The sequence below is a fragment of the Marmota marmota genome, unplaced genomic scaffold (assembly GCF_001458135.2).
Source record: "Marmota marmota marmota unplaced genomic scaffold, marMar, whole genome shotgun sequence".
NCBI classification, from domain to species: Eukaryota; Metazoa; Chordata; class Mammalia; order Rodentia; family Sciuridae; genus Marmota; species Marmota marmota.
Window position 1 is genome coordinate 346,870 of NW_026000053.1, and position 22,941 is coordinate 369,810.

Here is a 22,941-nt window from a genome sequence, read left to right on the forward strand (position 1 = left end):
TGGAGGCTAGGAAGTCCAGCACCAAGGGCCACAGCTGGTGAGGGTTTTCTTGCTGTGTCATAACTTGGCAGAGGCATCACCCATGTGACAAAAACAGTATGGGAAAATGAGGGAAGGAGACCTAACTCGTGATTCTGTCAGTCTCCCCTCCTGTGCTAACTAGCCCACCCCTGTGTTGGTGGCACTGACCCATTCATGAAAGCAGAGCCCTCGTGGCCTAGTGGTCTCTTAAAGTCCCCACCTCCCATGCTATTGTGTAGGAGATTAAACATCCAACAAATGAACTGTGAGGACCACGTTCAGACTATAGCAGAAGCTGGAGTGCCTGTGGGCTTCCTTGTCATGGCTGAGTCCTGCCACTGGCAAAGGCTCCCTGGGGAGTACTCAAAAGGATGCCCTTGGCACTCTCCCTCCATCCCAGATGCTAAGGGGATCACTCTACAGCAGGGGGAAAGCAGAGTAGTTGGAGGGACTAAATAGATAATTACACAATTGAACCATAAAAAGAAGGAGGGAAAATAGGAAAACACCTGCGCTTTCCATTCAGCAGCTCGGTCTGTAGGTCCACAGTCCCACAGGTGAGTGAAAACGGGGTGAGGTTAATAAATCTGGGAAGAGGAAGCACTTGCCTTGAGATCTGCAGAGCTTTGCTTCTTTAAATTTCATTCTTCATCTTGCCTCATAGCTCCTGCACTTCTGGCCTTTGGTTAGATAACCCTGGCAGCTACCTTAACAAAGCTGAGTGGGACTACATGCCAGAGAGCTGGAGGCCGCACCTGTGTCCCATGAAGCTTCCAGGACTGCCACATGGCACTTAGATGGAGAAAAAAAACCCCAAAGGGCTTCCAGAGGCTGGCTTTGCATTTCTAAATCTATTAAATGACAGCAACATCACCAATGCCAACTGAGAAAATATAATGTTAAAATGTCATTGACAGTTCACGTCGCAGCTTGAGTACAGTGCATGTTTAGCAGTGTGTGCTGGGGTTCATCATTCCTGCTGCCACCAGGGCCGTGTGTGAGGCTGACACCTGATATAGGGCTGCTGGGCTAAGAACAAGCTAGAAAAAAGTGGCTGCAAGGCCGAGGCTTGTGGCTCCCCTGAGGCTCTTCTGGGGACCGTCCCTCCTCCAAGCCTGGGATGGGGCTCATTGCATCTCTCCTTTCTCTCCGCTGTCCTCCCAGGAGGAGGACTTCATCCGAACCAGCAGCAGAGAAGAGGCCCAGTAGCTGTGGGAGGCTGAGACGATGCTGGAAGATTCCCAGTGGCTGAGGCAGGAGGAGAAGTCCTTGGTGAGTCTGCCCGGAGCCTGGGAGGGGTTTCCCTGCTCTCCCCATGCCCTCTTTGCCTCCCACTAACTGGGACAAACGCATGCCATGCATTCTGGTGTTCAGTTCCAAACCCTAAGTTGTTGCCTTTCATCTCCTCTGCAGGACCCTATGGTTTGCATGAAGGATAAGTCCCCATGTAAGTCACCTGGAGAGGCCTCTTTTTAGAGCCATGGCCTGGGAAGGCCTTGTCGCCCCAGGAATCAACAGTCCCTGGGCCTGCCTGTCTCCTCCTTGGGGCTGCCCATCTTGGGACCCTCCCACCCCATGGCCATAGTCTCTAATCACACTGTGGAGCAGGGTGAGGGAGGGGGTACAGTGGGTGGTCACCAGAGCTGTAGAAGTGACTGTTCTCTTCCCTTCTTTCCTTGTAGACCCCAGAGAAGGAGGCCGGCTACAGTGAGTGTTCCTGCCCTTACTTGGGGAGTCCCCACCTGGGTCTCTGTGGTAGCCCATCTTTGTTTACTGCCTGTGCAGGGGGCAGCAGAGTATGGCTGCAATGTTAAGAACCATCTATTTGCCTTGTTTTTAATGTGGCATGTGCAAAGGGGGTCAGCTTACAGTGGAGAGCTGCTCCCTGCTCTGCCCACCTCCTCGGTCCTCTTCTCGGTCCATCTCCTGCCTGCCTTTATTTGGCAGAGTGGATGATTCTCGCCTTTCCATTCCTCACTCTGGTGGAGGAAGGTTAAGTAGCTCCACCCACCTCCCCCACTTTGTAGGTCTTCTCCAAGCCCAAGGGATGAATGAGACTAAGCCTAGGAGATCTCTCCAGAAGCTTGTGCTGAAGTCAGGGAAAGGAGGGGGAGGAGCTGATGATAATGATAAGAAGAGCAAGGACAATGGACACAGGGAACTTAACACAAGCCAGGCACCAGCCCAAGTCACAAATATTAACTCATTTGTATTGTAGCAACTCAGAGACAGGCAGTGTGTCTCCATTTTACAAAGGATGCAACTGAGATACCGGCTGGTTGATAACTTGCACAGTGTCACCCAGCTTCTAATTAGCACGGCTCAGGGGTGAGCCTAGGCTCTCTGGTTCCAGGTGACTTCAGAGCTAACCCTCTTATTCTGCAGATGAAAATTGAGACTGGGGGAATATAGATGTGCTGTCTTGGGAGGCAGAGCTCTTTGGTGGTGGAGATGTGAGCAGAACCAGGTGTTCTGATTTCCATCCTGTGCTTTCCCTTCCAGCAGCTGCATAGGGCCTGTGTGTGTCTTTGTTCATCAGAGTGGGCGTGAATAGCAAGGCTCTGCTGGTATTTCATTTACTTGAGCTCCAAATGCTCAAGGAAAATCATTATAGAATCCTCACAAATCTACCCATGAGCAGCTGATACACCATGGTGGGGGCTCCACGGACCCCCATTGCCTGTAGAGAGTGAGGCTTCTTTTTCACGGGTGGCCAAGGCCAGAGTGTTGCTGTCCCTCAGGCCTGTGTCCATCAAGGAGGAAGCATGCCAGAGCTGGAACTCCCATGAGGTCACTCTATCTCTGCTGTGACTTTGATTTTTTTCTTTCTATACAAAATCACAGAGGCCAGCATGCTCTTCCCCTGCCATCTTCCTGGGATTGGGGCCTAATACCCCCAGAGTCTCCTGATAATGGAGGAGAGGGCTTTGCTTGATCATCAGTGGGTATGAAGGCAAAGGCCAGCTGCTGAGACCCCTCTACCCACTTACTCACTCACTGTCCTTCCCATTGCAGCAGAGTTCACAGGGCCCCCACAGAAGCCCCCAAGACTGGGGGCACAGGTAGGTGTTGGCTCCCTGAAGGCTGGATATGAATTGGAGTGGGGATTCCCAGGACTGAATACTATGGTCTTTAAAGACAAGCACCTTGCCTCAGGCTACCTCAGCTGGTACATGTAGAAGCAGGGGTAGAGCCAGGCTCCTTTCCCCACTGCCTGACCCAGAGGAAAACTCATACGTGCAGCCCTGAGGGAGGACAAGTGGCCCCTTTCTCTTTTGAGCCACTCTTAAGCTTTTGGCACCCCCCACCCCGTCCTTGCAGTAGCCTGTGTGGCCACTGGTATTCTTTGCTCTAGAACAGTGGTTCTTGATGTTGGCTGCCCATTAGAATCACCTAACAGGCACTGACCAACCTGGACCCCAAGTCTAGGTGATGGTTCCATGGGTCTGGTGAGGCCATCATCAGAATGTGATTAGGCTCCCTGGCTGGACAGCCATTGTCCTGGAGGCAGAAGGGAGGGATACACGCCCAGGAAAGGTCACTATTGCTCCACAAAAGAGTCCTTCCTGGTGGGCTGGTGGCTGAGTTGCCTACCCACGAAAGAACAGCAGTGGTAGCAGAGTCCTCCCAGGTCCCCCCAGCCCCCTCTGCTTCTTGTCCTTAGTCCATTCAGCCCACAGCCAACCTGGACCGGACCAATGACCTGGTATACCTCAATGTCATGGAGTTGGTGCGGGCAGTGCTGGATCTCAAGAATAAGCTATGCCAGCTGCCCCCTGAGGGTTACATGGTGGTGGTAAAGGTGAGAGCCCAGGCAGAAGGGACCCATGGAGGTGGGGCTGTCACCCCTGAAGAAGGGGGTGGTGTCTCCACCCACGGTCAAAGGGAAGTTGGTTCCTGAAACCCCCAAGAAGTGCTCTGGCCAAAGCAAACAGGGCTTTCTGGAAAAGAAAACAGCAGGCGGTAACAGCTGCCCTGCGCCTTCCTCCCCTCAGAACGTGGGGCTGACCCTGAGGAAGCTCAATGGGAGTGTGGATGATCTCTTGCCCTCCTTGCCATCATCTTCGAGTACAGAGGTAGGTGTCCTATCCTAGATGGTGTCAAATCTGTCACTTCTCCTGGTACCTCCACCTGTTCCTAGTTGCATTTCTAGCAGAGGCCCCTGGGCCACCTGGGCAGCCCCATTTCTATCCATCAGGAGACTTCACAGCATGTCTGGGCAGCAACCACCAGAGGGCCAAGAGGCCCCCAGGATCCTAGCCAGCTTCTGGGGTGAATTTCCTATCAGGTCTCAGATTGTCATGAATTCTCATTGAATGCAGATGTGCAAGAGGGCACACCTGCCTCCCCTCCCCATCCTTTGTCCTTTATCTACTCACTGGACCAAGGTCAAGGTGAATGTGTCATTGAAATCCTGTCAATGAAGCCCTGGGAATCCCGGTGTCCTGCTGACACAGCCCTGTGATGACCACCAGGGACCTAGCCTGATCCCTGGGACCTGTGAACTCATTATCTTACAAGGCTAAAGGGGGTTGGGGGATGTGATCAGTGTGAGGCTCTTGAGAAGGGGAGATTATGTGGATTACCCAAGTGGGCCTGTGTCCTTATTAATGGGCAGTGGGAGGAAGGTCAGAGAAGGGCTGTGATGACAGAAACCAAAGTCAGAAGGACACTGCTGCTGGAAGGTGCAGCTTCAACACATGGAAAGGCAGGGAACACCCTGCCCAGCTCTAGAAGGAACGCAGTCCAGTCCGCACCCTGGTGTTAGCCTCATTGGGCCCGCTCAGAAGTCTGACCTGCAGAACTGTAAAGGAATGACCTGTGCTGCTCAGAGCTGCTAGGTTTGTGGTCATTTGTTACTGCAGCTGTGAGAAGCTGATCCAGGGCCACTGGACATTTGTCAATTGTCCGTCTGGAAACCAAATGTGGGCCTCCCATGGAGCCCTGGGATCCTCTGCCTCTCACGGTCAGCCATCTGCCACATGATCCATGTGGCATGTGGCCCATCCCATCACCACCCTAACCATCTGCCTGCTCAAGGCAAGACAGAGCAGGGACACTTGGGACATTTCTCAACCTGCCTCTGGGTGGCACCAGTAGCCCACAGAGGCACCCCATCTAGGCAGGTACCATCAGAGGGCTGAGATGGCCACCAGGGAACTAGACAGTTTTAGGGCAAATTTCCTGAGGAGAGGTCAGGTCTGATGTGATAGCTCTGTATGTACCATGTACTCACTCACTCATTCAACAAACATCTCTTGTGTTTCATGTGCTCAGTGTGCTAGGCTCTGGGAATGTGGTGGTTTAAAAAAAAATCCCAGATCTCTTGATTTGATGGTAGACAGATACAAAACGGCACAGGGACGTGGACTCTGACCGTTCACTTGAATGCTGGTGGTGTGAAGGGTTGTTGCGACTGGATGGCATATGGGGTGAGGTCAGACCATGCTCACACATGATTGGCTAGGGGTTGGGATGCCCACTCCAATCTGTACGGGGGCTGGATTCAGCCAGGCCTAGACCCACCTTGTCCCCAGGGATTTCTGACTACCTCAGCCAATACCCTTCCCCACAGCCAAGCACCTTGCCTCTCTGTGTGCTTTCCCTACAGATTGAGGGGACCCAGAAGCTGCTCAACAAGGACCTGGCAGACCTCATAACAAAATGCGGCTGGTGCAGCAGAATGCCGTGACCTCCGTGAGTGAGGAGTGCAAGCAACAGATGCTCACAGCCTCCCACACCCTGGCCGTGGACGCCAAGAACCCGCTGGATGCCATGGACCAGGCCAAGGTCCTGGCCAATCTGGCCCACCCACCTGCAGAATAACCTAGGGTGGGGGCCACCCACCTTTGTCTTCCACCCCCACCCATCATGCACCTCCTCTGCCTTGCCTTTGGTCACATGGTCTTCTCAGGGAAGGCCCTGGGTGAGGGGGTCCTTCCCTCACCACTTTGCATGACCCCCTCCCCGCCCCACCCCACCCCAGACTGTGCTGTTCAGGCTGCAGCTGGATGGAGGGGACTCTGGATATGGACGCAGGGTGGGTGTGACACACATGGTTCAGAGGTCACTGTCACTGCCAGCTACCCCTCCCACCCCAACCTGGGTTCTGGAGCCTCACTGGGGTCACAGTAGTGTCCCTAGCAGCCAAAACTGCTTATGCATGGACATGGCAGGCCCATATGGGAGCCAAGCTATTTCTTCTCCTTCCTCTTCAGCCCTCGGGGATCCCCTGATGCACAGAGGGGCCATGGAAGGGCTTTATTGGGGGGGGGGTCAGGAGGCTTTAAGATGGGGGGATGGGCTGGCTTTCTTGTACAGTGTATATTCAAATTTATTTAATGTGAGTTTGTTCTGGACTGACAGCTGGGTTTCCTCCTGATGGGGAATCTGGGACACAGTCCAAGAACAAACTGATTGGGAATTCTGGCACAGGACACTGTGTTGTTATCACACCAAGTATCAGGGGAAGGAGCAGAGAGACAGTGGCCAGGACTGCACTTTGGACCACAATCTGCTCTCTCCCTGGCAACCTCCTCTTTCTTCCTTTACCTTCCCTGCCTTTTCTTACTCCTCCTCTTCTCCCCCACCCCCTTTTCTCATCTGATCCCTTCCTTTCTCAAGTGATTGTGTTGAGCCTTCTTTTACCTTCTTTCTATCAGATTTGAGGTTGAATTAAACTCGTACCATTTGCTTTGTGGTTTGTTGGACTGTGGTGTTGGTTTGATGTGCCCTTTGTGGGAGGAGGCTGGCCATGAACCACAGCCAGGCAAGAGATGATGGTGTTCTTTTGGGTGCAGATCAAGGGCTGATTGACGCTGGGCCATGGCCAAGGAAAGCACCTGCAGTGGGACAGGTGTGCTCCAGCCCTTTGTCCCAACTGGTCAGTAGGGTACCTGACTCAGGGGCCGCTTTCCAGGAGGGACCCAGGGCAGTTTCGTCCATGTGGCATCTCTTTCAGCTGCACCGAGACCACTTGGGCTCTGGGGGGGAGGGTCACACAGCTGAAGGAGCACCAGACTTGCATTTATTTAACTACTTTACTCACATGCAAGATGGATGGCACAAAATATGAACAACACAGATCTCCATGCCGTCCCTGCAGCAGGAGATCACCTCTGGGAGCCTCAGTTAGGCAGAGAGATAGGGGGTGGGGGGAAGGGGCTACAGAATGAGGAGGAATGAGGCCAGAGGGCCATGGAGTGTGTGGTGGCATCTCAGGAGAGAACTGAGGAGCAGGGCCTGGGCCAGGGTCACAGGTAGGTAGGTCTTTCCAGATGTGTGAAGGAGTGTTGTGTGCTGAGGAGGAGGAGGTTCAGAAGGACAGGACCCCAAGATGGAGGGGAGTCAGCAGTTTGCCCTACTCTGCTTCCTGCCTGGGGCTCCACACTGTCTGGATAGCCTGGTGTACACCTCTGGTGGCTACTGAGGTCCTGCCCTCAGGGGCTGGACAGAGCTCAGGAGAGGCTCGACCCACCAGGCTCTGCATTCCTCAGAGCAAGAACAAGCTGCATAGAATGGCCCAGAGCAGGTCAGACATAGTGAGGCTCTGGAAAGGACAGGAAAGGCAGGCTGGAGGGACACCCCGAGGGCACTGGCATTACCCAGCAGGCGTGGAGCCCAAAATGTTCAGTGTTTCCCCTCCATCACACACAACATAGAGTGCCGGTGCCCCTCACCCTGTGCTGTGCTAGGTCCTAGGGAGAGAGAAACTAAAGCGTCCCTGGCTGGGAGGAGTTCAGAACTGAAGGAGCTTGAAGCAGAGATCCCCAACTCCAGAGAGGTGTGTTGACCACAGACTACAGGGACCAGGGCACTGTGGAAGAACAGCCAGGGATGGCCTTCACGGTTTGTTCACTGCAGGTTCATGGGCACACGGCATCCACAGCAGCAGCTCTCAATTCTGGCTACCTCTTTACAAGGAAGAGGGAGGCATGATGCCTCAGGGAAGCCCAGGGGTGCTGAAGGTGCTTTGGGTGGAGGGGAAGGCCTCTCTCCACTGGCCCCCCCACACTTGCTCCCTGCTCCTTCTGTAAAGTCCCTTGTTCCTCGGCTGCTACACCACACACCTCCAAGACCTGCAAACTCACACTGAACTACTTCCTCAGCCTGGTTTAAAGAACCCAACCTGCACTACCAGCCTCCCCAACCCTGGCCTGGGGGTTCCCCTGGGAACTTTGGGCTCATTTTTAAATCTAGACCATTGCTCATAGACCCTCCACTCCTGAGGCAGCCTCCCCTTCCCCCATGTGCCCCTCCCTCAAGGACATATTGTTTCTCCTTGTGCTAGTCCCACCCCTCTGCAGGGCAGGGTCCTCCTTCTTTTCTAGCTCCTCTGCTTCCCAAACTGGGCTTTCTGTCCAGCAGATTCCCAGTACTAGGTGAAGTAGCATCACAGTGAGTGCTCCAGGAAGACCTTCAGAGCTGGTGCTCTCTCCCCAGAAGCACCTCAGGCAGATGGCACTGGCCCCAGATGGCACTCTAGAGGCAGCTGCAGTTAAAGGTGGTCATTGCTGGCTGGCAGGACTGCCTTGGAGCCAACATAAGGGACATGAAATCAGATTATTCCAGCCAGGAACGGAGGCAGAAAGAGCCCCAGCATTCGCAGGAAGCAGACAATGATAAAAAGCCAGAGGAAGATCCTGTCGATGACCATGGCAACACACTTCCAGTCTTCTCTCACTTGCGGGAGAAACGGGCTCACAATGACAGAGGCCAGGCCTCAAGAAGTGTTTCTCTCATGCTCAACCCCTGTAGGGACAACCACAGGGCAGCAGCAACTGCCCCCTGAGACCCAAGGGGAAGCTAAGACTGGCACAGGTGCAGAGATAGGGTGGAGGGAGAAACAGAGCTGGCCCAAGCCCCATACCACCCTCTCCTGTGTACCACCTATCTCACCTTCCACACTGCCGGGGCTCAGCAGGTTCCGGGCAAAGGGACTAGAGGGACACAGAGAGGTGCTGGAACCATCTAAGGAGATGGACTCCCAGTGGATGCAGTGATTTCAGTGCAGAGAAGGTAATGGGTGGGGTAGGTGTGACTCAGGGCAGGTTAGGGGGTGGGTGGGCTTTGTGTAGCTTGGACTCCCAGCCCAGCCAGGGATGGATGCCTAGCTGCTCCCAAATTAATGATTAATTTTCTCATTCACTCATCAAGGCTACCCAGTGATCCTTTCCAGCCTTTCACTCTTCCCTAAGTTGATAAGAGAATGCTGATGCTGAGCGCTAGATAAGGCAGAGGCTGTGGAGAAGCCCAGCCTCATACAACCAAGAATCTGCAGGGTTTGTGGTTGACTCATGAGCTTCACAGAGGGCCTCATGAGCAAAGAGGAGAGGGGACCATCTAGCATAAAAGAAGAAGGCCACTGCCACAGGGGGCTAGCCCACCAGGCTCTCCTAATGCACCCCTTAACCTCCCATCCCTGCCAACTCCTGTAGGTAGTGGCATAAGCATGCCACTGCAGAGTCCACATCTGAGCATGCCCTTCTCTGCTCTCTGTCTCCCAGTTAGGCTGAGCAGGGACATTCTTGACCTACTGCCATCAAGTGTCCCAGGAGCCAGCTAAATGTTCTCTCACAATTGATTCCAGACTCTTCGGAGCCATGAATGAGGAAGGCCAGCCCTCAGGGAGGGGACCAGGTTTGTCTAGCTACCACCTTGAGGTGGGAGGGTTCCCTGCTAAGCTGGTAGGGTCACCCAGGGGAGGCCCTCACCCAGATTTCACTCACTGAAGAGTCAGCATCCTCAGACCACAGGTAATCAGCAATATAGTGCACACCTTCCAGGGTTTTCTGTATGCGAGGCGACAGCAAGATCTCAGGCTCCCCAGAGGGAGCCTCGGCCCTGGGCCCTGAGGCCTGTGGGTGCAGGCGTCTGCGGCCATAGATGATACCCATGGAGGGGGCTGGGCAGCCTGCACACACCCATCTGCCTTTCTCCTCCTCCTCCTCTGCCTCATCTCTCTCCTCTGCGTCCATGTTGGTCTCCAACCAGTAGCAAGATGGGCCAAGTTTCAGGCCTGGGGAGTCGTGTGGCTCCAAGGGAGGCCGGTTCATCAGCAGCCACCGGGGCACACGTCCCAGCAGGGCCACCTGCACCCAGCGGGGCATGCTGTGGATGCTGGAGGAGCAGTGGAGCACGTTGAGCATGAAGACGGTGATGACGATGGAGAGGCTGAGGAAGATCATGGTGAAGAGCAGGTACTCGCCGATGAGCAGGATGACCATCGAGGTGGATGGGATGATCTTGGTGATGAGCAGCAGGAAGACGGTCAGCGGGTCAGCGGGTCAGCGAGAGCAGCACGGAGATGCACAGTGTGATCTTCTTGCCACAGTCGGAGGGCAGGTAGAAGACCAGCACGGTGAGGCAGGAGATGAGCAGGCAGGGGATGATGAGGTTGATGGTGTAGAAGAGTGGCAGCCGGCGGATGACAAAGGCGTAGGTGACGTCAGGGTAGATCTCGACGCAGCAGTCATACTTCTTGCTGTTGTAGGTGCCCGTGGCGTTGATGATGGCCCACTTGCCACTCTCCCAATAGTCCTTCAGGTCCACCGTCTGCTCCATCGGCTCCAGGTCTATCTTGGCCTTGTCATAGGTCCAGGAGCCAAACTTCATCTTGCAATTCTGTTGGTCGAAGGGGAAGAAGGTGATGTTGATGCTGCAGGAGCTCTTGTAAATGGCGGGGGACACCCAGTGCACAGTGCCCGTGGAGAAGAGGTGCGCTTTGGTCATGTGGGCCACCGCAAACTCCCCATCTGCACTGCGGAGAGAAGACCAGCTGGGGGCTCTGCACACCCACCTGACCCACCCAGACTGCTGCAGAGAGCAACCTGAACAAGGCAGTTCTCAGCTGGCCAAGTGTCCCGTCTTTTGCAAGGGTATAAAATTTCCCCAGAAGACGGATATACTTGAGTTTTCTTTTCATATAACATTGTTTTAATTGCAAAAGGTGGAGTTCTGAAGAACACTGGAAAGTACCAAGAATTTTTAAAATACCCACTATTAACATTGTGATATTATACATGTCTATTCTACTGTCACGCAGACGATGTTTCTGATGGTTTTGTATATTTGAGGTCACAGAGTGTATGCAGTTCCATTGCCTGTTTTATTCCTTTAATATTTTAGAGTGATAATTTTGAACTGTACTTTCCTAGCACACAGTGAGCAAGCAGCCTCTTAGGTAGAAGATCATGACTTTTCCACCTGGATCTTTTGTTCTTTGCTCAAGAGACCTAAGATTTTGGTTAGTGAGGGAACTTCCTGGAGTCCATGCATCTAACCTCAACCACTAGGGCCCCCCTAGGAGGCAGCTTGGCACCAACAGGAGGCTGGCTGGAGTGCTCAGGGAGGACTCGGCCAAGGGAGGGGAGGGAGCACCACAGCAGAGGGCCCTGCAGGAACAAGAAATACCTGGGGCCAAGGAAAATCTTAACAGTGCTCACTGGGGCCACCAGGTGGGCATCATAGGGACTGTTGTAGATGAGGTTGGAGACTTCGTGGGAATGAGAATCCAAAGACCCACAAGGACTATGGGGACACTGGAACAATGGTGACCAGTCAGATGGGACTTTTTCAACTCCTCCTTAGTTTCCTATGGTCTGTCCTAAAGTCCAGGGAATCAGAATACAGGGGAGTTTCCCATGGAGTAGTTCCAGGGTAGAGAGACAGACTGGCTGGAAACAGGAATTTTGAAAGAGGGTAACAAATACATCAGGCAAAAAGTCAAAAAGAAAAAAAGAAAAAGAAATTAAAGGCATTTTGGTCATTTCACATAGTTGCCACTAGATGGCAACACGCACCCATTTGGTGGAAGGAACAGTTCTATTGATTGGCCAGAGTGGAGTGCCTGGGTGGAGCAGATGTTTCTTTATATGTTTATGGAAGTTTGACTGGACTTTTCTTGTGAAAATCAAGTCTTAGTGGTCATGGCTTTATTGACAATCCTGAAATGTGAAGTTGTATCTGACCCTAGGACTTTGATCATATCTCTGCCAAATGCTCAGGAAGCAGAAACTAGAATGTTCCTGGGTGCCAGCTCCTGGGTACAGAGCAAAGGGGTGGGGGTGTGAGTCTGCAAACACAGGTACCTGCAGTGTCAGACCTGCCAGGTCACCCAGTGGCAAGTGTGTGTTTACCAAGACGGCTTAGGTGAGAGGGCACTGGGCCTGCCCAGGACCAGACAGTGTAAGGAACTGGTGTAAGGAACCACTGACCTCTCTGGAGGTCTAGAAATGGACTCTCTCTCTATGTTTTATTGTTCAAAAATATAATTTCCAAGGTAGGGTCCGAGGGATTGGGAAGTGCTGGGTAAGCTGGTTTCTTTGCTGCAGGACTTAAAACAGCATTTAAAACACTATTGTGCTCTGCTGGCTTCCAAAGCCCTTGGCAGGGGATGACAGACATACAGTGTGATCCAAAACCATAACCACAGAAACTTGTCATAGCTATTCATATCTTAAGGAAGCAGCAAGCTGCTTTAGAAAATGGTTTTAGACAATTATAACACCTTCTTTTAAATTTGAACTTCTTAACTTCTCAATGAAGAATTGCCTGATACCAAACATACAAATAAAAATATAGATTTCTATTTCTCCTATCAAAAAGTATCTTAATTCATTGATTTTTGCCCACTGGGATTCTCTATAGACTCCCCCCTGCCCCGCCCTCCAGCTTCTGTTAGCTTCTAGTTGTTAGGGTGAGATTGATCCTTTGGGTCTTGAATCCAAGGCAAGTATAAGAAAACATGATTAAGGAAAAAACATACCCAGTGAGTTTGTTCTTCAAAGGTGCTACTATAGGATGCCACTTACCTGGTCAGACAATATTGCCATCCTCTAAAATTTCAACTCTTAGGTGATTTTAGAGAGCCTGAACCACATTTTCCAAAGGATACTCAGAGTTGGCAAATCTGTCCCACTATCACCCTGCTACAAATGAATACATCTTCAGTGCCCAGTAAATGTTGGTGTGTAGGAGGAAGAGAACAGAATGAAAGGAATAAAAGAATACAGAGGAGGGGGTTCTCTGCTAAGCATTGAGAGGGAAATGATGAAGCCCTCCAAGTCCCCTTTACCATCCCTCCTGGTGGTCGTCCCAGGGCTCCATGGCTTCCTACTTGTTGTAAAGGACAATGTCAGGGATCCAGATCATCTCTGAAGGGACCCGGAGGGAGGTGATGTTGCCAAAATCAGCGAGGTTCCAGTGCAGCTTGTAGTCGCTCCACTCCTGTGTAGGGGAGGGGTCCCATCACTGCCATGCCAGGGAGGGGCCTCTGTCAACCTAGGCTGACTTAGGGATTCAGGAGCCCCCAGAGCCCCACCCAGCCCCACAGAACAGAGAGGCTGCAATGCCAGGAAAGGGCTCTGACCAAGGAACCAGGCACACCCTCCCAGATAAACACCCTCCTCGCTTTGCCCCCACTTCAGTAGCTAACTCCCAGGCAGGTGGTGTCCCCAGCCATACCCCTGGTCCTCTCTTGCCTCGCTGGCTGACTCCAGTGAGGCACTGCAGGATCTGAGCTGAAGTTGTGTTTCAGCACATCACAGTTTACAGAGGTGGTTAGATTCTCCATCCAGGAAGAGGCTCCAGAGACAGCCGGCCAGGGCATGCCAAGCAGGTGGAAGTGAGGACCACAGAGGGGAAAAGCCACATGCCAGAAGCATGTGGCTGAGGCTCGGAGCTATTTGTGGCCTACAGACTATGTTCCAGAGAACTCTCTACCCAGGAGCCGGCCCAGGAGGGAGCAAGAGTTGCTCTGGACTTCACTCCTGCTCCCCCCAAATCATGTCCAAGCGAACCTGTTTCTCTCACCAGATCAGTTCTTATTCTCTCTCCATTCCATTCATCATGTTTTCAGTTCCAACCAACATTTGGGGAACCCACATCAAGTTGGGGCATATTACTGTCCTGGGGCATGTGGTAGTAGGTTGAATCATGTTCATTTTACAGATGAGGAAAATGAGGCTCAGAGAAGCTGAATAACATGCTCAGCATCTCAGGCTAGTCAGAGGTAGTGACGGGCTGATGGCCCAGGTCCCACAGCAGTGTACATCCTCACCTCCTGCCCAGCCCCTGGCCCAGGTGACTAGACCATGGGGACAGCTGCAGTGACCTACGTTCTAGGCCTACCCCAACTACACACACAGTACCTTCCTTGCTCTGGTCCCCAGTTGGCATATCTGTAAAATGAGCCTCCTGATGCTCCAACAGCTCTGGTATGAACAGTATCCACTCAGAGCCTCTGGACCAAGGTCTAATTTAAACTAAGTAGCTGAAACACCACACCCCAACACCATCTGGGGCCCCCTGGAGGACAGGAATTACAGAAAGGGCACTGGAGGGCCAGGCATGCATTCAAAGGACTCAAACAGAGATGCCAATCAACATTCTGGTGGGTGTGGCTCTCTGCATGTTTACCTCTGCCCAGGGACAGTCAGGTGCTGGTGGGGCAGGGCACCAGCTCCTCTTTCTCACATTCTACTGCCACCTCCATGTCAGAGTCCTTCAGAGCAACAGAACACAGCAGGAGGGGTAAGAAGGGAGGGAACACACTGGGGTTCTCATGAGACCTGTGCTCTAATGAGTCTGCCCTAGGAGTGGCCCATCCAGGAGGGCCACATGCTCTTTGGCTGTCCTTCCATGAAAGGTGGGGTCTATAGCCCCTCCCTGAATATAGCTGGACTCCTGTACTGCCCTGACCTACAGAATATGGCAAGATGGATGCTGAGCCCATTCAGGCCATCAGAGACCAGCAGGTTCTGCTTCTGTCTGGGGACCCTCCTTCTGGGAGCCCTGAGCCACAGGTGGGAATCTGACTTCCCTCCTGGAGACACCGTAGGGAAAAACCCCAAGTGGTCCTGGGCAGGGCCAGGAGGCCAGCCAGGCCCACCCTTTCAGAACTTTCCAAACACCCCTGCTGTGAATAAAGTTTGTCCTTAACCTTTCAGAACAGGACAGCCACCAGCCAGATGCTCCCAAGTAGTCACCATGCAAAGCAGAGGAAACACTCAAACTCCTGACCATGAAACTGAGATAGGAAGCATCCAAGTGGCTCTAGTTGGTGAGCTTCGGGTTTGTCAGGCAACACAAACAGGGATACTCAGCGTTCTTTGGTAGAAGGAGCAGAGCCAGGCACACCTGGATGCCGCCTTTACTGGCCCAGCCACACCCTGCTTCTCATTTTCCTCAGCTGTAAAATGGGCAGAATGAGACCTACCTGGGGTTTTGGTGACAATGCAGCCTGTCCTCAAGCAGCAAGGACTATGAAATGTCATTTCTAAGAAAGGCATCTCTGGCTCTCTGGTGACATGTCCAGGGAGTGTACTCAGAGCCTGGCCATGCAAGCAAAGTCCTCTGGAGAGGCCACTTGCAACCAGATGACCCAAGTGGCAGGTGTTCACCAACCTTGAAAGCAGCAGCTTGCCCCTGTCAGGGAAAGGTACAGGGAGGGGCCGGGCCCAGCGATGACTGTCCCCTCCCTGCTGGGAGAATCCTCACCTGCCTCAGCCAGACATTGGTGGTCATCATTTGGTTCTTCTCTCCTGGCTGGTAAGAGGGAGAGGGCAACAGAGTCCAGAGCACAGGGTGAGCGAGAGGGGCTGCCGGGACCCCCACCCACAGGAAGAGCCTCTGTGCGACACCCAGGCCCAATGTCCCTCCCAACACTCTCCTGGACTCAGATTCTTCAGGGTCACACAATAAACCCCCCTGCTGTCCCCTGCTGCCCCAGAAGGGGATCTGGGAGAGAGAGGGGAAGGGCCTGTTGCAACCCAGGAGGAACAGGCTGAAGTCCCCGCTGTAATGGGGATGGGCTGGGTGGCTGGGGCTGCAGGGGGGACCCTGGGGAAGAGCCTGGGGTCTGGAGGCTGATTCTGAGGGGCCCAGGATTGGGAGACAGGCCCACCACATCAATGAGCTGGGCAATGGACAGTCCAAAGTGCACGATCACCACATCTGAGGTGTTGGGCACTGGCCGTGCATAGCAGTTATAGCCCCTGACGAAGTATTTGAAGAGGTGGTCCTCAGCCTGGGTGTGGGGGCCTCCTCGCTGCGTCAATGCTGTGGGATGGGAGAGAAGAGGAGGGGTCTCCAGAAGCCAAGGAAGCAGCCAGCATCCCATCAAAGCAGAGGCCGCCATCTGTGTGAGCTTCAGCTTGCTCATCTGTCAAGTGGGATGTGAATCCAGATCCCATTTCAAACCCTGTGGAGGACTCGCTATGATAATGTTCATCAGAGCTATGCACAGCCCCATGGCCACAGTGCACTCGCTGGTGTTGGTCGTTAGCACTGGACATCAGCACCTGTGTGATATTAGATAACAAAGCCAGAGTGCTGCGGCAGGGAGGGGGGAGATCCAGCCCAGGTCCCAGGTAAGCTGCAGGGAGGGGACTTGCCCCATGACAGCAAGCCTGGTGGTGAGCAGCGTTCGTTCCCACCCAGTCGTCAGAGGAACCAGCAGTGCCAGCCGTAGCCCTCGCCACTGAGGGCACCTCCCTGAGTTGTTCCTAAACCCCTGGCACTTGCTGCCTCTCATCAACTAGGCCAACCACTGTTGATGGGTCTCTTGGGGGGTTTTCAGTACTCTGCCAATGGCTTTGGCACACCAAGGATCTGCCACTGAGTGAGTGGACAGCTACGGCTCCAAACCCAGAACCGCAGCAGCTCCAGCTGGGACAGAAAGCCCGGCAAGGACAATAACCACCACATGTGTGTCCTGGGTGCCTGCTGTGACCCAGGTGCTAGGCACAGGCTTTCTTTCTGTCCCCACAATAGCTCTGGGAGGTCCGCAGCACTATTTGTGTTTTGCAGATGAGCAACACTGAAGCTGGGGACATTCAAGGTGACACAGCTGTTAATATCAGCGCTGTGACAGCCCCTCCACCTTCTCCCTGTGGAACCAGGCACCAGCCTATGACCTCTAACATCCTTGCAGCCTTGAGGACTGCAATGAGCCCACCTGCAGGATATCGCCCCACCTGGCACGTGAACACACAGTGGTGAAGTCCCAGAGATAAGGCACCCACTCACCTGCTGGGAGCAGAAGGGGCCACCACAGGCCAAACTTCATCCAGGGTGGCACTGCAGAATGGGAGGGCCCCATGGCCTCAGAGGAGGGTCTGGCTTCCCCTGCACATCCAAAAGAGGGCAGGTACAGCTTGCTGTGGTGTAATCTGGCAGGATGTCACCAAGCTGGCATGGCAGGGGGCCACTGGATTCTGCAAGGCTCCTTCTGCTGAACCTGATCAAAGCCAGAGAAGGACTCCTGAGTCATGCCTCCTCAACACTCCACAGAGGGGTGCAAGGCCTTCCAGGAGCACCGGGCTCCTGGACTATCCCCAGCTTGACTGAGGAATCCATGTCCCCCTCTTTCCAGAGTCAGCTGGCTGCTCTTCCTAGACAAGACTGACCTACCATCACTCTGGCTTCAGCACCTCATCTGTAAAATGGGGATAATTGCACAAGCTAGTCAGCAGAAGAACACAGGTACCAGTCACAGTAGCCTAAAGGTGGAAATGGTCCAACATCCACCAGCTTATAAACAGATGAAAAAAGCCATTGGATGGATGTGATGGAATGTGATTCAGCCACAACAAGGAATGAGGTGCTAACATGGGGCCACCATGCGGAGGAAGCTGGGAAACAGCCCAGACCCAAAGAGGCCAGTCACAGAAGCCCCTGTAGGGTGAGGACAGGAAACTCCACAGAGACAGAAGGACAGCCAGGAAGTGGATCTGGGGAGGGAGGGTGGCGAGGGATTGCTTAAACATCACTGGGGGGGGTTCCTTTTGGGGTAACAAAAAAGTCCACGGTGGTGATGACTGCACAATTCTGGGAGCATTTCTAAAGGGGGATTCTATGCTATGTGAAGTATACCTTGAAAATGCTGTCGTTAAAACATACACACCTTCTGGATTAATAAGAAGCAGCCACTCTCAGGCCATGAGGACGGTGGTATGTGCAGAACACAGCAATGAGATGGAGGCAGCGTTGAGAACGGTGAACTGCTCGACTTGTCGTGGCAGCAAGAGTTGAGGAATGCAGTATTTTAAGTCTATATATTATTGTATGTCCTATGTGGTTTAAAACTTCTCACTAAGGTAACATGTTAAGTATTACCTTTAAAAGTGGGCCCATTCATGGGCTGGAATTGTGGCTCAGCAGTAGAGTGCTCCCATAGCATGGGCAGGACCCAGGTTCGATCCTCAGCACCACATAAAAATCAAGACATTATGTTGTGTCCATGTACACAAAAAAAGTTGGCCCATTCAAATTAGTTTTATTTTAAAGAGCTGTTTTTATTGGGAGAGAAGATGCCCTCTGCTTGGGTACACTCTGCATATTGGGTGCAGACATTACATTGGCTTTCTGCACAAGCTCTGGGAGCAGGTTCTCCTTTGGGGATGGTGGGAATGTTCTAGAACTAGATAGTGGTGATGGGTGTAATGGTAAGTTTTATGTTAAGTGTATTTTAAACACAATTTCTAAAAACAAACAAACAAACAACAAGAACAAGGATAAGAGAGTGCTTTAAAAATGTAAGCCACCTAGTAGCTAAAATCCATTATTTGGTTGTCACAGCTTTGGTCTTGTATTTAAGAACAGGTCATTAGCTCTAGTGAGAGGCCGAGAAATGGAAGCATTCCATATTGTTTAACATAAATTTAGCCACTATAGAGGTGGTATTGAATAATCAAAAATCCTTCATATCTTCTTAATGTACTATATTTACAATGCTGGTTTAAGAAATTCTGAGAAGAAATCTGTTCTTTATTAACTCTGGCCTTGTATGTTGGTCATCTCTTTGCTTTTACCTTCTGTTTTCACACCAAGAATACTATGAATTCTTAACTCTGGACTCTTTCCTTCTCTTTCTCTTAAAATACCACTGTCATAACCTTAGGGCCAGAACCTCATCTATTCACACATGGAGTCTGGCAAAAGCTGTTTCTGAATATCTGCTTTTATCCAATTCTAGTGGATAACTTCAATACATCATTGTTACCTTTTTGCTCACAAACTTCAGAGGACTAGTGGGTGAATTTTAAATTCTTAGCCTGGAATTCTAGACTCTCTCAATCTATTTCGTTTTTTTTTTTTTAATTCTTTTTTTATTATTAATTGTTCAAAAATCTATTTCATTTTTAACAGTAGTAGTTAATTATGCATTTGTTTTTATTTAATTTATATCATAATGAATATCCCTGAATCTACAAATTCATGTAACAGAATAATAATAACACATCACCAATAACTTACCTATGTCCTTGTGTATCCTAAATCAATTCCCCTTCTTCTCTCTCAGTGGTAACCACTCTCCTTGAAATGGGTTTTTACCATACATCACTTTTTAAAAATGTTTAGCATGTTTATGTACATTTAAATAGTCCATTTAACTTCACAAAAGTTTATTGTACTACACTTTGCCCTTTGTGGCTTGCTTTAAAAATGTTTTCCTTGACATTTGATCACTAAGACTCATCTGATTTTGCATGTGGATATAGTTGATTAGTTTTCTTTTCATATAGTGTCACATTTAGCAAATATACCACAATATCCAAATATGCATTTATTTGACAATTGACACTTGATTTTTTCATTTCTCCTTATTATTACTACTATCATTTTGCCATTATCAAAGTGTCTGATGTCTACTGCAAACTTTCATGAACATGACTCCTGGAGAACACACTTGCTGTGGTTTCTCTTGAATATAGGCATTGTGTGAAACTGTTCAGTTTTAAGTTGTACCAACAGTGATCCTGGTAGGAACAAGATCAAGTTGTGATAATGGGTAAAAATTTAATAAAAAGAACTATTATGAGACAATTAAGCATGTGAGGAATAGCAAGAGCAAGGAAACAAAACTATTCCTAGCTCAAGGAAGAAAAAGGAAGGAGTTTATACAAGGAATCTCAAGTGAGTAGAAGCAGCTATAGGAGAGGATTACTGAACAGAAATCTAGCTATCAGTAGAACAGAGGTAACAACAGCTGGGTGAAAAAAAGGAGCTGATCTCACTAAGAACCCTGATCTGACTCTCTACCTTTCTGGTCTTTCCAGAGTCTCTCACTGGCTGAACCCAGCTGGAAGCCAGGACTCAGATTACCCACTTTTGGAGGCTATAAAGCTCAGCTTCCAAGAACACAAAATAGGACGAAGAAGGTTCAGACTAGAATCAGAGGGGTAAATGGGTATGTGCAAAATTTATATATTATACAATTCCATCTTGTTTTCCAAAGTGTTTGTTCCAATTTATACTTCCACCACCAGTGTGCAAGAGATTAGACTGATTCTCATCCACGTCCATATTTGGCATCATTAGACTTGTGAATTCTGACAACAGCTGCAAATGGTACCTCCTGTGGTCTTCCTTTGCATCCCTTCAATTAAAGGGTAAAGCTATTCTTCATGTTTACTAAACAGACACATTAACAAAGTTCCCATTCACACATTATAGAACTTAAGTTTATTTTAAAACTTATATGGAAAAGCAAATAGCCAAGCTAGTTCTGAAAGAGAAGGAAAAGGAGTGACTTTCTTTTTAAGATATAAAGGTTTATTATAAGGCTATAATAATATCTTGACCAAAGAACTAGAAAAAAATAGCCCCTCAAACAAACTTACACATGTAGGGATTTATTTAAAAATTATGGAGATAATGGGCCAGGTCACTGAGGAAAGGCACAGATGTCTACATAAGAAGCTGAAAAGAATGACTATTCATCTATAAGTAAAAAGGAAAGCATATGGTTATTTCACACCATACCAAAAAAAAAAAAACTCTTCAGATGATTTAAGACCTTGAATTTTAGAAACAAAATCAGAATGGTGAGAATAAAATATCCATGAATACCCCTTCTGACCTCAGAGTAAAGAAGGGTTTCTTAAATATGATACAAAAAATATTAACCATGAAAGACTACATTTATGTGTTCAATGACTTTAATAATACTTTTCACTTAAAGAACAGGAAACAATTAACAAGGCCCTAAGCAACTTGTGTAACCCTGTTTCAAAATAAAAACTAAAAAAGGGCTGGGGATGTGGGTCAGTGGTTAAGTGCCTCTGTCTTCAATGTAAGAAATAACAGGGTATTATCAAGAAAATATGAAAATCTTTCAAAAACAAAACAAAACAAAAAGCCTAATGGGAAAATGGACAACTTACCTTTCTCGTATATTTTTATGACCTCATTTCATGAATTATCAGCAGCCCATAATTCTTGGAGGACTAGAATTATGTCTTAGTCATCTTTGTTTCCTTATCACCCAGCATTCTGCCTGGTAGAAAGAAAATGTTCAGTGTATGTTTTAGTAAACTTTTTCACTGATATGACCAAAAGACTTGACAAGAAAAATTTTAGAGGAAGAAAATTTGCTTTGGAGCTCATGGTTTCACAGATCTCAGTCCATAGATGGCTGACTCCATTGCTCTGGGCCCCATATGAGGCAGAATATCAGGGCAAAAGGGCATGGTAGAGGAAAGCAGTACAGGAAATCAGAGAGAGACTAAACTCTCAAAATAAAACCTTGAAGACATATCTCTAGTGACCAGCCATACCCTGTCCGCCTACATTCACCACCCAGTTAATCCCTATCAGGGATCAGGTAAAGGCTCTTCATAATCCAATTATTTTTCTTTAAGCTTTCTTGCATTATCTCACACATGTGATTTGGAGGGACACCTCATATCTAAACCATAGCAGTGCATGTTTATCAAATAAACAAGCTAATTGCCATCCCAGAGTAATGTGTGCACTGTTAACAGAACTCACTATATACATACCTCCCTCAGAGTCTCTTTGCTAATATTTCAACTTAAATACTTCACCTCTTATATTCCCATTACTAACTTCTACCCACTCATCCTTGGAAGTCCTGCTTACTCTTTTCCCTTACACCATAAAAGTCTTTGCAACCCCTCACATTTATCAGCTATTTCTTTGGAACTATCAAATTGTATTACTCCATATTTCTATATCCTTTTCCTGATTCTTAACTGTTTGAGAGCATGGCCATAATACTTTAAACTACCTGGTAAAACTTTATGAGATGCTGAACCAATATTGAGGATTTGGCATAATGTGTGGTATAAATTTCCAGCATCCATCATGTTTAAAAATTGCAGAATGATCTGAGAAATATTGGTGTCCTAGTCCATTTATAGCAGATAGCACAGGCTGGTCAATTTATAAATAGAAGTTTTTATGGTTCATGATTCTGGATTGAGAAGTTCAATAGCATGGCACTGGAATTTGGAGAGGGCCTTCATTCTGTGTCATTCCTTTGTGGAATGCAGAAGTCAAGCAAACATATGAGAAAGAAAGGGGGTCAAACTAACCCTTTTAATGAGGACTCACTCTTGATAATGGCATTGAGCCATTCATGAGAGTGGAGCCCTGTGATAGAATCAACAAAGTTCCCACCTTTTAATACTGTTTCAATGGCAATTATATTTCAACATGAGCATTAGAGGGAACATTCAAATCATAGCAATTGGTCACTACATTATGATATTTCCTAGGTTAGGCAACTGAGATGAGATTGAAAAGATTAGGAATGTACTCTGTAAGATATACTCATTGCACAGAAGGAAAAATTGTTTTGAAGACTGTTCAAGAACACACTCGATACCTGGAACAAAGCACCAGACTTTGGGGCCATGGTATCAAATATGTCTTGAAACCCAGCACCACCCTGAGTGAGTTACTTAGCTACTCTAAGTCTCTTGAATCAGATGGATGATAAAACTTAACTAAATGGGCATATACAGAGTAAAGGGTGCATAGGTCATACTTGATTTTTTTTTTTACTTCTCTGCCCAGCTTAAAAATGATGCTATGATAGATAGATCTAGGAGAGTGTGTTTTGAAGATGGAACCATAACACCCTTCAATAAACACTCTTAACTTTGAGATGGT

The 22,941-nt window shown here is 49.5% G+C and overlaps 1 protein-coding gene and 1 pseudogene across 1 annotated transcript; one reads left to right on the forward strand and one right to left on the reverse strand.

Annotated features, from left to right (window-relative positions):
• The window catches only part of LOC107161029, a 49,869-nt pseudogene extending 43,148 nt beyond the window's left edge, over nt 1–6,721 (forward strand).
• On the reverse strand, nt 6,338–12,612 carry LOC107161030 (neuronal acetylcholine receptor subunit alpha-2-like). The gene is given in 3 exon segments (XM_015507569.2): nt 6,338–8,703; nt 9,746–10,295; nt 10,297–12,612. Coding segments are annotated over 3 exon segments (1,131 nt in total). The 5' UTR covers nt 10,753–12,612; the 3' UTR covers nt 6,338–8,578.
• Between the last annotated feature and the right edge of the window lie 10,329 nt (nt 12,613–22,941).